The 12,098-nt window shown below is 52.5% G+C and overlaps 1 protein-coding gene across 3 annotated transcripts in view; it reads left to right on the top strand.

Moving 5' to 3' along the window:
- The first annotated feature begins 356 nt into the window (after positions 1-356).
- MOCS1 (molybdenum cofactor synthesis 1) overlaps positions 357-12,098 on the top strand; it is a 37,822-nt gene continuing 26,080 nt past the window's right edge. For 2 of the 3 annotated variants that reach the window (XM_046004075.1, XM_046004074.1), the window contains exons 1-3: positions 357-528; positions 7,930-8,056; positions 9,430-9,597. In XM_046004075.1, the coding sequence (XP_045860031.1) occupies positions 406-528; positions 7,930-8,056; positions 9,430-9,597 (418 nt within the window). In that variant the 5' untranslated portion in view covers positions 357-405. The remainder of the gene's footprint in view (positions 529-7,929; positions 8,057-9,429; positions 9,598-12,098) is intronic. The other variant, XM_046004076.1, reaches the window with a different exon arrangement.

Genomic DNA, 12,098 nt, shown 5'->3' with positions numbered 1-12,098 from the left:
TGTTTCTCAAAGCCCAGTCTCTCATGGTTGGTCTCCCCCTCCAATTTCCCCCAATTCACTTTTCCTTTCCTTCTCCTAATACCCTCCATGTTATTCCTTATACTCCACAATAAGTGAAACCATATGATAATTGACTCTCTCTGCCTGACTCATTTCACTCAGCATAATCTCCCCCAGCTGAGTTTGAATGAGTGCTTGCCAAGCCCTAGAATGCACACTGGCCAGGGAAGGAGCAGAAGAAGTAGACTACAACTTCCAGAATGCCCCACGGCACAGTGCCTTCGCCAGATTGGCTGCGCGAGCCCCGCCCCTGCCCCGCCCCTACCGCGAGGTCCCAGGGCACCGAGCCCAGGTCTAGCGCGCTTCCGAAGCCGGCTACTCAGTGGAATTTCGCCCGCGGACTTCATGGCGGCGAGGCCCGTGTCCCGGATGCTGCAGCGGGTGCTGAGGTCCGGCCTCCGGAGCTGCAGCTCTGGGGCTCCAGTGACGCAGCACCGCCCCGGGGAGCCCCCCCAAACTGCTGCGGAGGTGAGCCCGCCCACATCCACACTTTCCCCGGGAAAGGGCGACCGGCCATCTGACCCTCACGCCGAGAAGCACCCAGGCGGCTGCGATGGCAGCTTCTGGGAGGGACCCCTCAGCGCTTCCTTGGGGGTGGGGAAAGGAGTGGAGGGATGCTGTCTAAGCTGCCCGGTCTCACCTGATACCCAAGGGACGGGCGCTCCTTGTGCTGCTTAACCAGCCACCTCCCTGCCCACCCAGCCATGCAACCCCCTTTCAGGTCTAAGTGACTACCGGAGATGGGGGAGCAGGCAGATAGGACTCTGGGTTCGGTGAGTTGTTAACTGAGCCCCTTCGCAGTCTTGCCTCACCCACCCTCTTTCTTGAACACTTTTCTCTTTCCCCCACAGTGGAGGCTGACTGTGTGTGATCGGGTGTTCCTGTGACACCCTGCTTCATAGTGTGACAGTGGTTAAAAATGTCACCTTGGCGCCACCAATAGTAGTCACTGGTCACGTCTGTAGTTACAAGGCACTGTGACTTGTCCTTCATTCTTTCAGTTTCATCTTCATGTCCCTTAGGAAGGCTCAGCCTCGTTCTTGAGCAGAAGGGAGCAGATGCCCGTCCAGATGAGGAACTCGGTTTTCCTGAAGGTTTGGGATAGGCCCCTTGGAGGGCTTGATAGCGCCCCACAGAATGATTCATGTCATAACAAGTTTTAAGTTTGGTGTTCTTTTGCCCATGTGGTCAGGGAATAATTTGGGGAGAAGCTTCTCTTTTTCATTTTGTGACACCTCTTTTCTAGACCCGCCCGGTCATTCTTTTCCCATTTCTTAGCATAAGACTTCACACCCTGGGAATCATCAGATCATATCCCCCTTCACACCCCCCAGAGGGAGGGCCTTGGCCTAACTTGATTTCCCGGAGTCTAATCCCTTCTGGATCTTCAGATAATCAGGCCTCAATGCCGGGAAATGAAATTTTTCAGTTTCCTTAAACTGCAAACTTCATTGAGGGGAAAAGTAGGAATGCGAGGATTGGTGAGAGAGCTTTAAAGAGTTCAGGAAAAGGGAAGTTCCTTCTTCCTCATGTCCCTGATTTCCTTTAGGCAGGGATCCATGCCAAGTGACGGATCTCTCTTTCTCTCTCTCTCCTCTCTCTCTCTTTTTTTTTTTTTTTTTTAAGATTTTACTTATTTGACAGCTAGAAAGCACAAGCAGAGGGAGCAGCAGTCAGAGGGAGAAGCAAGCTCTCTGCTGAGCAGGGAGCCCAGTGCAGGACTTGATCCCAGGACCCCAGGATCATGACCTGAGCTGAAGGCACAGGCTTACCCAACTGAGCCACCCAGTGTCTCCATACTTGGTCTCTTTTAGTCCTCACGGTAAACCACGTGAGGTCAAGAGTTTGTATTTTCAGGTGAGGGGGCTCACTGAAATTAACTTCCTGGAGTCACAGAGCTGAAAATAATGGAGCAGTAACTCAAATTCTAGCACCTGTGCTCCCTACTCTTCCTTTCAGGTAGAGCAGGATGAGAGGCCGCCCCACCCTGTCCTTTACCCTGTAAGGGAAGGTGTAACTAGCAGTTAAGAACACAGATACTGGAGGGGCACCTGGGTGGCTCAGTGGGTTGAAGCCTCTGCCTTCGGCTCAGGTCATGGTCCCAGAGTCCTGGGATCGAGCCCCGCATCGGGCTCTCTGCTCAGCGGGGAGCCTGCTTCCCTTCCTCTCTCTCTACCTACCTCTCTGCCTACCTGTGATCTCTGTCTGTCAAATAAATAAATAAAATCTTTAAAAAAAACAAAACAAAAACCAACACAGATACTGGAGCAGGATGCCAGCTTGGGAAGCCCACCCTACCACTGAGTAGATATGTGAACTTCAGCAAGTCCCTTTGCCTCCTAGTGCTTCAGTCTTCTCATCTATAAAATGGGAATAAGTGTCTACTTCATAGTCCTAGAGATTGAGAGAATTAGTATATGTTATATATGTACTTAGAACAAAGCTTGACACACACAGGTGCTGTGTTATGTACATATTTGTTGTAATTACTGTCAGCCTTGCCACCATTAACACATGATGTGTCCCACAAGTCCCCTGCCCCTGGACACTCAGGATAGCCACTCTGTCAACAATCTGGTCTTAGACCTCCTATGCTCGACACTCCCTGTTAGGGTTATTCTCAGCAGGCAGATTGCTCCTCGAGTGCTGGGTGCTCTCCCACCTTTCTAGGTATTTCTGCAAGGTGCTGAACGTGCTACTCTGCAGGCAGTGGAGTCAGCAGATGTTTCTGGCTGTTTGAAACTCACCTGGTAAGGGGGGGCACATGGAATAGTAGAGCATTGCACAGGAATTCCCAGGTTTTCACCTTCACTCTGTCTCTAATTTCACTTGGCTCCTGGGGCTGTCACTTTCCCTCTCCAGCCAGAGCTGGCTGAACCAGCCCATCTTTACGCCATGGGGGAGGGCACAGAATGGCTTTAAGAAAATCTCCTAAGGTGAGGCAAATCTGGAGTTTTTTTTTTTTTTTTAGATTATTTACTTATTTATTTGACAGAGAGATCGCAAGTGGGCAGGTCCGGGGAGTGGGGGTGGGGGAGAAGCAGGCTTCCTGCTGAGCAGAGAGCCCGATGTGGGGCTTGATCCCAGGACCCTGAGATCATGACCTGAGCCCAAGGCAGAGGCTTAACCCACTGAACCGCCCAGGTGCCCCAAATCTGGAGATCTCTATGGTCAGCTTATTCACAGAACTTGCCAGTTGGCAAGAGCAGGAGTAGGGCATTGGGAATCCCTGTCCCCACCTCCCATCCTGCAGGGTACCTTTCCTTCCACCCTGGGAAGTGCTTGGAGAGACAGGAGAAGCCACCGAGTATTATCTGTTTGTGTTTCGAGGTGGGGGTTTGAGAGAGATGTGAGGTGTAGAATGGGAGCTGGCTGTGAGGACAATGGAAAGTGAGCCTTGGGCTTGGTCTAAGGATGGGTTGAGCTACTTTTACAGGTGGAAAGTGGAGGTGGTGGGATGTGAGTTAAGTGGGGAAGTGGGTTGGGGAGACACAACTACTGGCTGTCCGATTGGGGTGACCCACATAAACTCTGCAGGGCTTACCCCAGCCCAGAAGCAGGACACCCCTCTTTCTTCTTCCCAGGATCCATGCCGGCTTTGTTGGGACCACAGGGGGCTAGCCTCAGGTCCAAGGCCTGTTGCTTTAGGATGGGCAGGCAGAGAGAGGGTGGCTTTCTGCAGGTCAGAGACACCCGGTATTCAGAGGGTCACAGTGAACAAATATTGGAGAAGGGGTGTTACGAAGGAAGGAAGTGGATGTAGGAGAAGGTAGGAGGGGACAGTAGGCCTGGCCTGGGACAGTGATGCACAAAGGGAAAGAAGTTCCAATCTAAGTGTGACTGTCGGTGCTGGGAGCCTGAGGTGTCAAGACCCCACATTTAGGGAGGGATGGAGGAAGAGGGGGGATCCAGACCTGGGGCTAGGCACCTTGCTGGGTCTTCTTGTTTAACAGAGATGATTTTTGAGGCACCCAAATACATCCTCCCAAATAGCAAGGATCCCAAATCAGAGCCACTGATATCTGAGTTTGGAATGTATTCTTTTTCTCCTGAATAACCCCATTTATGATACTCGAGAACTATTTGGGGGCTGGCCTTAATCATTCAAATCCCAGAGTTAGTGACTACTTGGAGGGTAGCATCTCTCCCTTAACTAACTCCTTTGCGCCACCCTTCCCCACCCCGACCCTGTGCCCCAGTCCGCACTGGGCAGGTAGAAAAGACACAGCCAGTAGCAGGTGGCAGGCTGCCTTGTGCCTGGTCATCCGTGGTCCTGGAGGAGCGCAGACTCCACTTGCCCTGCTTTGGGGGGTGTGACAGCAGGTCTGAAACCCCAGCCTTGGCCCGTCTGCCATTAAGTAGGGCTGGGCCTTGCGGGACTGACTGGGGGAGCCGGCAAGAGAGGGAAAACGAGTCACAGCACACAACTAGTGCCCCAACACAAAATGCATGTCATAAATAGATGGGTATAGATCGGAATTCTGTTCAGAAAACATACTGAATACCTGCTCTGTGCTATAACTCCTCCAGCTGAGTCTGGGATAATTACTTTCCACCCTTTGTGGATGAGGAAACGAAGACCTAAAGAATTTGAGTGATTTGCTCAACAGCTACTTAGTAATAAAGCCGGGCTTGTAATTCAGGTTTACCGACTCCCAGAGCCTATGCTCTAAACCACAACAACCAGCCCTGGATTAAAATAGTTCCTGATCTGGGTGTCACTGGGCCAGTGGTTCTCAGCCAAACTGCAGGCTGAAGAGCTGAGACGAGGGGAAAAAAAAAGAAGCCAGGACCCTACTCCAGAGCAGTAGAGTCAGAATCTTTGGAGTGGGGCTCTCTGGCCTCAGCACTTCCTTAGAAACACTGCTGGCAATTTTGATGTGTAAACCTTTGAGAGCCACTGTCCTAGGCAAAACCATTTTGACAGTAGAGACCACCCTGGAAATGAAGGATGACCCCAGTGTAACTGGTTTTGCACACACCACTTTTCTCTTCCGATTAGTCCACTGACACAGTGACATACCGTGTAGACTCAGGATTCTGGATCAGACAGAGGGGCTTCCCACATGGGGCGGTGGGAGGTGGGTAGGCAACAACCTAGTCGAGGCTGGGCCCTGAAGCTATGAGCTGCTTCTGACATGTCTCAGCCCTTCTTGGGTGAGAGGCATCTCTGTCCACCCTGCCCAGTCATGCCCTCTGGGTCCAGGGCTCCTCTGACTGGTGCTGATACTTTTTTCCTGCAGGAGGTTTAAAGGAAAGGGAGATGGAAGCATGAAAGTAGGACGTGCAGTGCTGGAGGAGAGAAGAGGCAGGGGTGAGGCCTGTTAACAGCACAGTGAGGAGTTTGCAAGGCTGGCGGGGTGCGAGACTGTGTGTATGTGCGTGCGCGCCTGTGTGGTTCTGCCAGTACCGAGTCTGATGAATCTAGATAAAGTCACTCCAGGTCTCAGCGGGGAAATCCAGCGTCCTCCCTGCCCCCACCCTGGGCCACAACCAGAAAACCAGAGATTCTGATTGGGAGCCCCTCCGTTGCCCGTTACTCTGCTTGTTCCCTGGCTTTTGCTGAGTCATGCTCCTTGGTCCTCTCACTTGCTCCCAATTGGTACACTTTGACTCCTCCCTCACCCAGCCAACAACCCCCCAGTATGTTTAGATTGGGGTGAGAGCGACTCCTGAGGGGCAGAGATCCTGAGTGACTAACAGATTCCTAAGTTGGAAAGAACTGTTGAAGGATTGGGGCAATTCTGCTGGAAACTCAGACTTCCAGTTATCTGATCCCTTGGGCTGTAGTGGCCAGTGAGGCTCTTGTCTGTCTTGTCCTCTGCCCCACCCCCAAGGCTACTGGTGGAAAGGCAGTGGGTGAGTAGGGAGGTAGGAAGAAGCACTGTTAGGACTGTAACAGACAGCAGTTTGGAGAAGTGAGTGCTGCTTGCTTGTCATGGGACTATAAGCACTGTTTCTGGGAGATTAAGGGGGATACTGGTCTTGGGTGAGCAGACTGAGGTCACTTATGCACCCAGGAAAATCCTGGAAGCACCCCCCATCTATGTTCACTCCTATCCCTTTTATCTCCTGAGTCAGTGGCCCTTGACCCTGGCTGTACCTTAGAATCACCTAGACAGACTTCAAATGGGAGTGCTCAGAGATCCAAATTCAGTTGCTTTCCAGTGCAAGTCTTTTCTTAAGCTGCCAGGTGTTTCTGACTTGCAGCCCAGGCCGAGGAAGTCACTGAAGCGGGGCCTAAGGTCTTCTCCTCTCTTAGGTTACAAGATCACGATAATCCTGGGTGCTTAACTTGCCAGCTTCCTGACCCCCTTCCCTTCGCTTACCCGAGGCCGTAGCTGTGTTCTTATTTTACAACAGGGATGGCAGGTGTGGAGAGGTGAGGGAGCTTTCTCAGGATGTCAGGCCACACCTGACCCCATATCCAGTCCAGAGCCCTGTCCGAAGACCTAATGAGCGACCTCATGATTTCTTTGTTGTAAAGATTCTAAAGGAAGGACTTCTCCCCCACAATGTGCACCATACTGTGTTCCTTCTTGGATTCGCCTTTTGCCATTAGAGGGAGGAATTTAGATCTTGGACTCAGAAGACCTGGATTTGAATTCTGGTTCTGCCAGTGGTATTCTTGAACCCCATCCAAGCTTTAGTGATGGTAATCCTTTATGGGTTAGGTGTGGGAATGGAACAGAGAACATTCTTTTTCTTTTCTTTTCCTTCTTTTTTTTTTTTTTTTTTTTAAACAGAGAACATTCTTTGGAAACTTGAAAGTGTTTTGTAAATGTTGCTTCTGTGGAGCAATTACCTCATCAGCATCTGTTGTGACTGAGGGTTGTACGCTCAGGGCAGGAGCTCAGACTAGATCAGACTTGGGGAAACGCTGAGGTTGGCTGTCTCCTTTCTCTCCCCCTGAGAGGAGTTTCGGTGAGCCTTGCAGGGAGGCTCCAGGATTCTCCTCCCTCTGAGCCCCCAGACAGTGGGTGCTTAATCCTTCCTTCCAGCAATGGGTGAGGTGAAGGATGAAGCCTAGAAATGATCTTTGCAGGAGGTTAATGGGTGATCGTCTCGGCCCCTCCCTTCTACCTTTCGAGAGGCTGGTGGCCTCATTCCTTCTGCAGGCTTCCCTGGTTGTGCTGTCCTTGCCCCAAAAGCCTTCTGCATGAGGGGACGCCCCTCCTAGCTTGGTGTGGTCCTCAGCTGCTCCCAGTGGCTTATTGGGTCCTCCTGGGCCGTGCTGAGGCCCCAGGGAGCCCAGTGGACAGGGGAGTAGTTACAGGGAGTTAGCTTGTGTGACACTCACCCCCCCAGAGTTAGTGAGTTGGCTTTGAGCTCCTTCCATCTCCTATCGTAAAGGGAGGGAATGGGAGGTCTGGGTTGGAGAAGTGGCTCACCGTGTCCCAGGCAGCCACCGTCCTCCTCAGTTATCTGCCTCCTCTCTCTTTTCTGGACACGCTTGCCAGCTGGCATAGTTGCCAGGTGCTGAGTGGCATGTTCTCTCCCACTGGCCCATCCAAGAAATACTGGAGATGCTTGTTCCTGGACAGGCTTCCTTTAAAGGAGGGGGGCTGGGCAGTAGGATGGTAATAGGGAGAGAAAAGGGTTGGGGGTACAGTACGGGCAGCTGTGTTCCTATAGAGGTCCTATCCCTGGGGCTGAGCTGGGGCCTTGGGGACAGGTCCTAACCTTTAGACCTCTTCCCAGTCTGTGAATGAGAGGGAGAATCTCAGCTCCCCTAGGACTGCAGAGATGAGGGTGGGGGAGGGGATGCCTGATAGGAGGGGGCTTATGTCCTGGAGGTGGTGGGCTCTCCATGCCCATCTCCCCCAGCCAGGGCCCAGAGGCCCACGTTTCCTCTGCCTGACATTGCAGGAGTTGTCCAGGAGGAGACAGTTCCTGCGGGAGCACGCGGCTCCCTTCTCTGCCTTCCTCACTGACAGCTTTGGCCGGCAACACAGCTACCTGCGGATCTCCCTCACCGAGAAGTGCAACCTCAGATGTGAGTCCCCTTCCTGGGCCCCTGTCTGCTTGCTGAGGCAGCTTCTGAAATCTCCCCACACCCAGGAAGCCTCGTCAGCCCTCCCCATTCCCTTCGAAGCGTCTCCTCCCACCCTTCTTCCCTGCTTGCCTGGTGGGGTTGTGGGTCAAGATAAGGGTCAAGGTTGACTTGTAGGATCCTGGGAGCTGGGTTCTACTTGGAACTAGATTTGAAAACAGAACTGCAATGGAGGTTGGTCCTAAATCTCAGTCTTCAGGGCTCTTCCTTCTTCCCTCCTGTTTCCCATGGTGCCCAGCTATCAGGATGTGGCCAGGGGCAGGAGTCATGCTGGACACCGCCGACACATGAGGTACACAGCAGTGCCGGTGGCTGGCACTGCCAGCCACTGAGACACCCCAGGCCTGTGACAGAAGTTGCTGGGGCCCAGGCTAATACACAGAGTATTCATTTCGTAGTCATTTATGGAGTGCTCTGGAGGTGTAGCTGCTGCTGGAAGGACTTTCAAAGTTTCTCTCTCTCTTACTTTCCATGGTTGCTCCCAATAAGAAATGTGTTTACTTCATGGCCCAATAAAGACATGCGCGTATATAGCAAACGTTTAGCCAAACAATACTCACTGCATGCAGTTCTGATGTTCTTTAGTTATTCTAGTCTATCTAAAAAGACCAATTCTGGACCCTTTACTAATTTGACTAAATAACCCTATACTAGATCTTGATCCAGTCCTTGATAAACTCCCGTGGGAGCAGATGGGAGGGGATAGTGCCCCCTTAACCTGCCAGAGCTCCCCTCATTTGTCCCATTCTACTGCCTCCCCTGAGCAAGTAGTACCTCAGTTTTCCCAACCTGTGAAATGGGTCGAATAACCTGAAATAGACTGGACATGAGGGCACTTGTCACTACAGAGGAGTGTGACTTCACAGGTCAGAGAGGACCTCCCGGCCTCATGACCCAAACACATAGGGGTCACTGTTTGCTACAGCGGATGAAATGAAAGAGGGTGACCAGTGCCAGAAGGAATGGGCTGAGGGCCAGGCAGACCCGGCTTAGCCGCCCCCCACACTGAGGGAATGTATTTTGACATCCCCCACATCAGGCCGGGTTCTGCTCTCTGCCTGATTCATCCTCTTTAACCTGTTCCTTCAGCCTCCCCTCTGAGGGGAGAGGCGGTGTTCCTGTGTCACGGTGAGAAAGGTAAGGCCTGATGAGAGTCTGTAGCATTTGTACCCGCTCAGATTCGGCAAGCTCGTTCCTCACCATCCAGGTGGGGTTCAGGAGAGACTTCTGTCCTGGTAGGGAAGTGGAGGTCTGGAGGCACCATGGGCCCCAGTGCTATGGTCATGGCTTACCTCCCCATCCCCTCCCTTCTTCAGGTCAATACTGCATGCCCGAGGAGGGCGTCCCACTGACACCCAAGGCCAACCTGTTGACCACAGAGGAGATCCTCACCCTCGCACGGCTCTTTGTGAAGGAAGGTATAGACAAGATCCGGCTTACGGGGGGAGAGCCGCTCATCCGGCCAGACGTGGTAGACATAGTGGGTAAGTTTGACAAAAGCCGCGGCCACTTCTCCCAGCTCCCACTGTATCCAGCTGGATTTCGGCGTTCATATTGGCGGCTGACATCCGTTCAGAACATAATGCTCGCTTGGCCCTACCGCCCTCTGACTGTCGTTATTCCCATCTTGTTAGGAAATGAGGCCCAAAAGTTCAGTGACTTGCTCAAGGTCGCAGAGCTGGTAAGTGCCAGAGCCAGTGGTTTGCCCTCGCTTTTAGGCTAAAGTCCTCACTGGGGCCTTGAGGACCATGTGGTCTGGCTCTTGCTGACCTCTGAGACCTCTCGCCTGCCCTTCTGCCTCTGTCCCGCCCCTCCATGCACACCCCCACACCTTTGGACTCACTCTTCCCCTTGCTGGGAGCACAGGGCACAATGCCTGCTCATTCAGGTCTCTGCACACATGTCCTTTCCCTAAGGAGGCCTCCTTGACCATTCTCTCCAAAGTACATCCCCACATCCATACCCCAGCCACTCTCTGTCCCAGACGTTGGCAAGCTAGAGCCCACGGGCCTAATCTGGGCCAGCACCTGGTTTTGTATGGCCTGCAGGCTAAGAATGGTTTTTATATTGCTAAATGGTTAAAAATCAATCAAAAGGATATAGCGTTTTGTGACACAGGAAAGTTATATGAAATCAGAAATTCACTGTTTGCTAATAAAGTTTTATTGGAACGTAGCTGCGCCTGCTCATTTACATATTTCCCAGGGCTGCTTTTACAGAGCTGAACAGACCATGTGGCCACAAAGACCATGTGGCCAGCAAAGCCAAAGTAGTTACTGTCTGGCCTTTTGCAGAAAGAAAGTAACTACCGCTACTCTATCCTCTTGTTCTTCCTTATTTTTTCTTCATAGCATTTGTCTCATCCACGGTTATGTTACTTGGTTCTATGTTTATGTTTCCTTTGTACTGTCTCTCCCTCCCATTAACTGGCATGAAAGCTCTGGGAGCCGAGGCAGCTTTGGTTCCCAGCCATGTTCCCAGCATGTGGGCACATGCCTGACATGTAGCTGGTGCTCACTGAGACTTGTTGGTTTGACGTGTGATCTCTCAAGTTAGAACATTCCTGAGTGCGAATGTCGGCTGTGCCTCTTACTAGCAGCATACCTTTGGGCAAGTGTTTTTTGTTTGTTTGTTTGTTTGTTTAAGATTTTTAGTTATTTATTTACTTGAGAAAGAGAAAGAGAGAAAGCATGAGTCCAAGCAGGAGCGGAGGCAGGAATGGCAGAGGGAGAGGGAGAAGCAAACTCCCCGCTGAGCAGGGAGTCTGCAGTGGGCTCCATCCCAGGACCCTGAGATCAGGACCTGAGCTGAAGGCAAACGCTTAACTGACTGAGACACCCAGGGGACCCTGCACAACTTTTTAAAAATCCATTCTAAGTCCCCAGGCAGAGATAAAGTTTACCTGAGCAGGAAATGAGCAGAAACGCCTACCTCATGGCAAAGTGCTCTGTAAGGGGTCACCCCAGAAGGCCTCTTGCCATGCCTTGCTTCTGAGCCCCAAGGTCAGGGAGGAAGAGATCTTAAGCTTCTATAGTTGTAGATGATGGAATCAGAGGAAAATAAGGCTCCCGATTCTCGGATCTGAGCCCCCACCCCTGCTGCCCTGGGTGGGATCTCCCAGGCCTCCAGTCTCTGCCTCATTTGCCGGCTCAGTGAATGTTCTCTGGAGGCTTCTTACATGGCTGGTACTGGGCTGGAGGCACAAAGGTGAATGAGCTGCAGACCCTGCCATTGAGGATCCACAGCCCATTGATGGAAACAGCCACCAGAGCCAGCTGTCTGATCAGGACAGAGCATGAGGGACCCAGGTGCCCTGGAAGCCTAGGGGAGGTACCCTTGACAGTCTTTTCTTCCCTCCTTCCCCGCGGCCAGCTGACTCCAACTGCCACTGATTACGTGACCTGGGATCCTGTCATCATTCCTGTGCTGGAGGAGCTGGCCCAAGGGAGCTGACCCCCTGTTCCAGATGGCCCCTCAGAGCTGTAAACAGCCTGGGTTCCAGGAAAGAGCTGAACCTGCTGAGCCCGGCTGACTGCCGGCCCCGCCCCCTGATTCAGGCTGCATCATCTGCCCTCTGGCATGGGTCCTGTCTTAAACCCCTGTGTCCCATCCCAGGGCCTGTGGGAGAGCAGAGTGGGTGGGGATCACTGCTGGTCAGAGGGAGGATGAGTACAGACACGAGAACACAGGCCTGCCACTGACCTGCATAGTGGCAGGAATAGAAGCCAGGAAAGCTGGCAGCCCCGTTCCCACTCTGCCATTGCCCAGCCAGGGAACTGGCTTCCTTCCCCACTCTGAACCTCGGTGTCCTCATCTGTTCAGTGGCCCCTTCAAGGGCCTTTCGTGCTGTGCTGGCCCATGGTTTACGGGTCCTGGCTGACCAATAAGAGTTAATCGGCATATAGATGTCAGGTAGGATAAGGCCCCAACCGCAGTGACCTCCAAGGGGGATTTATCTCCCACCTCCAAGAGTGCTGGTTAAGGG

This window comes from Meles meles, chromosome 5 (assembly GCF_922984935.1).
Source record: "Meles meles chromosome 5, mMelMel3.1 paternal haplotype, whole genome shotgun sequence".
Classification (NCBI taxonomy): Eukaryota; Metazoa; Chordata; class Mammalia; order Carnivora; family Mustelidae; genus Meles; species Meles meles.
This window is presented reverse-complemented; position numbering and strand designations above follow the sequence as displayed.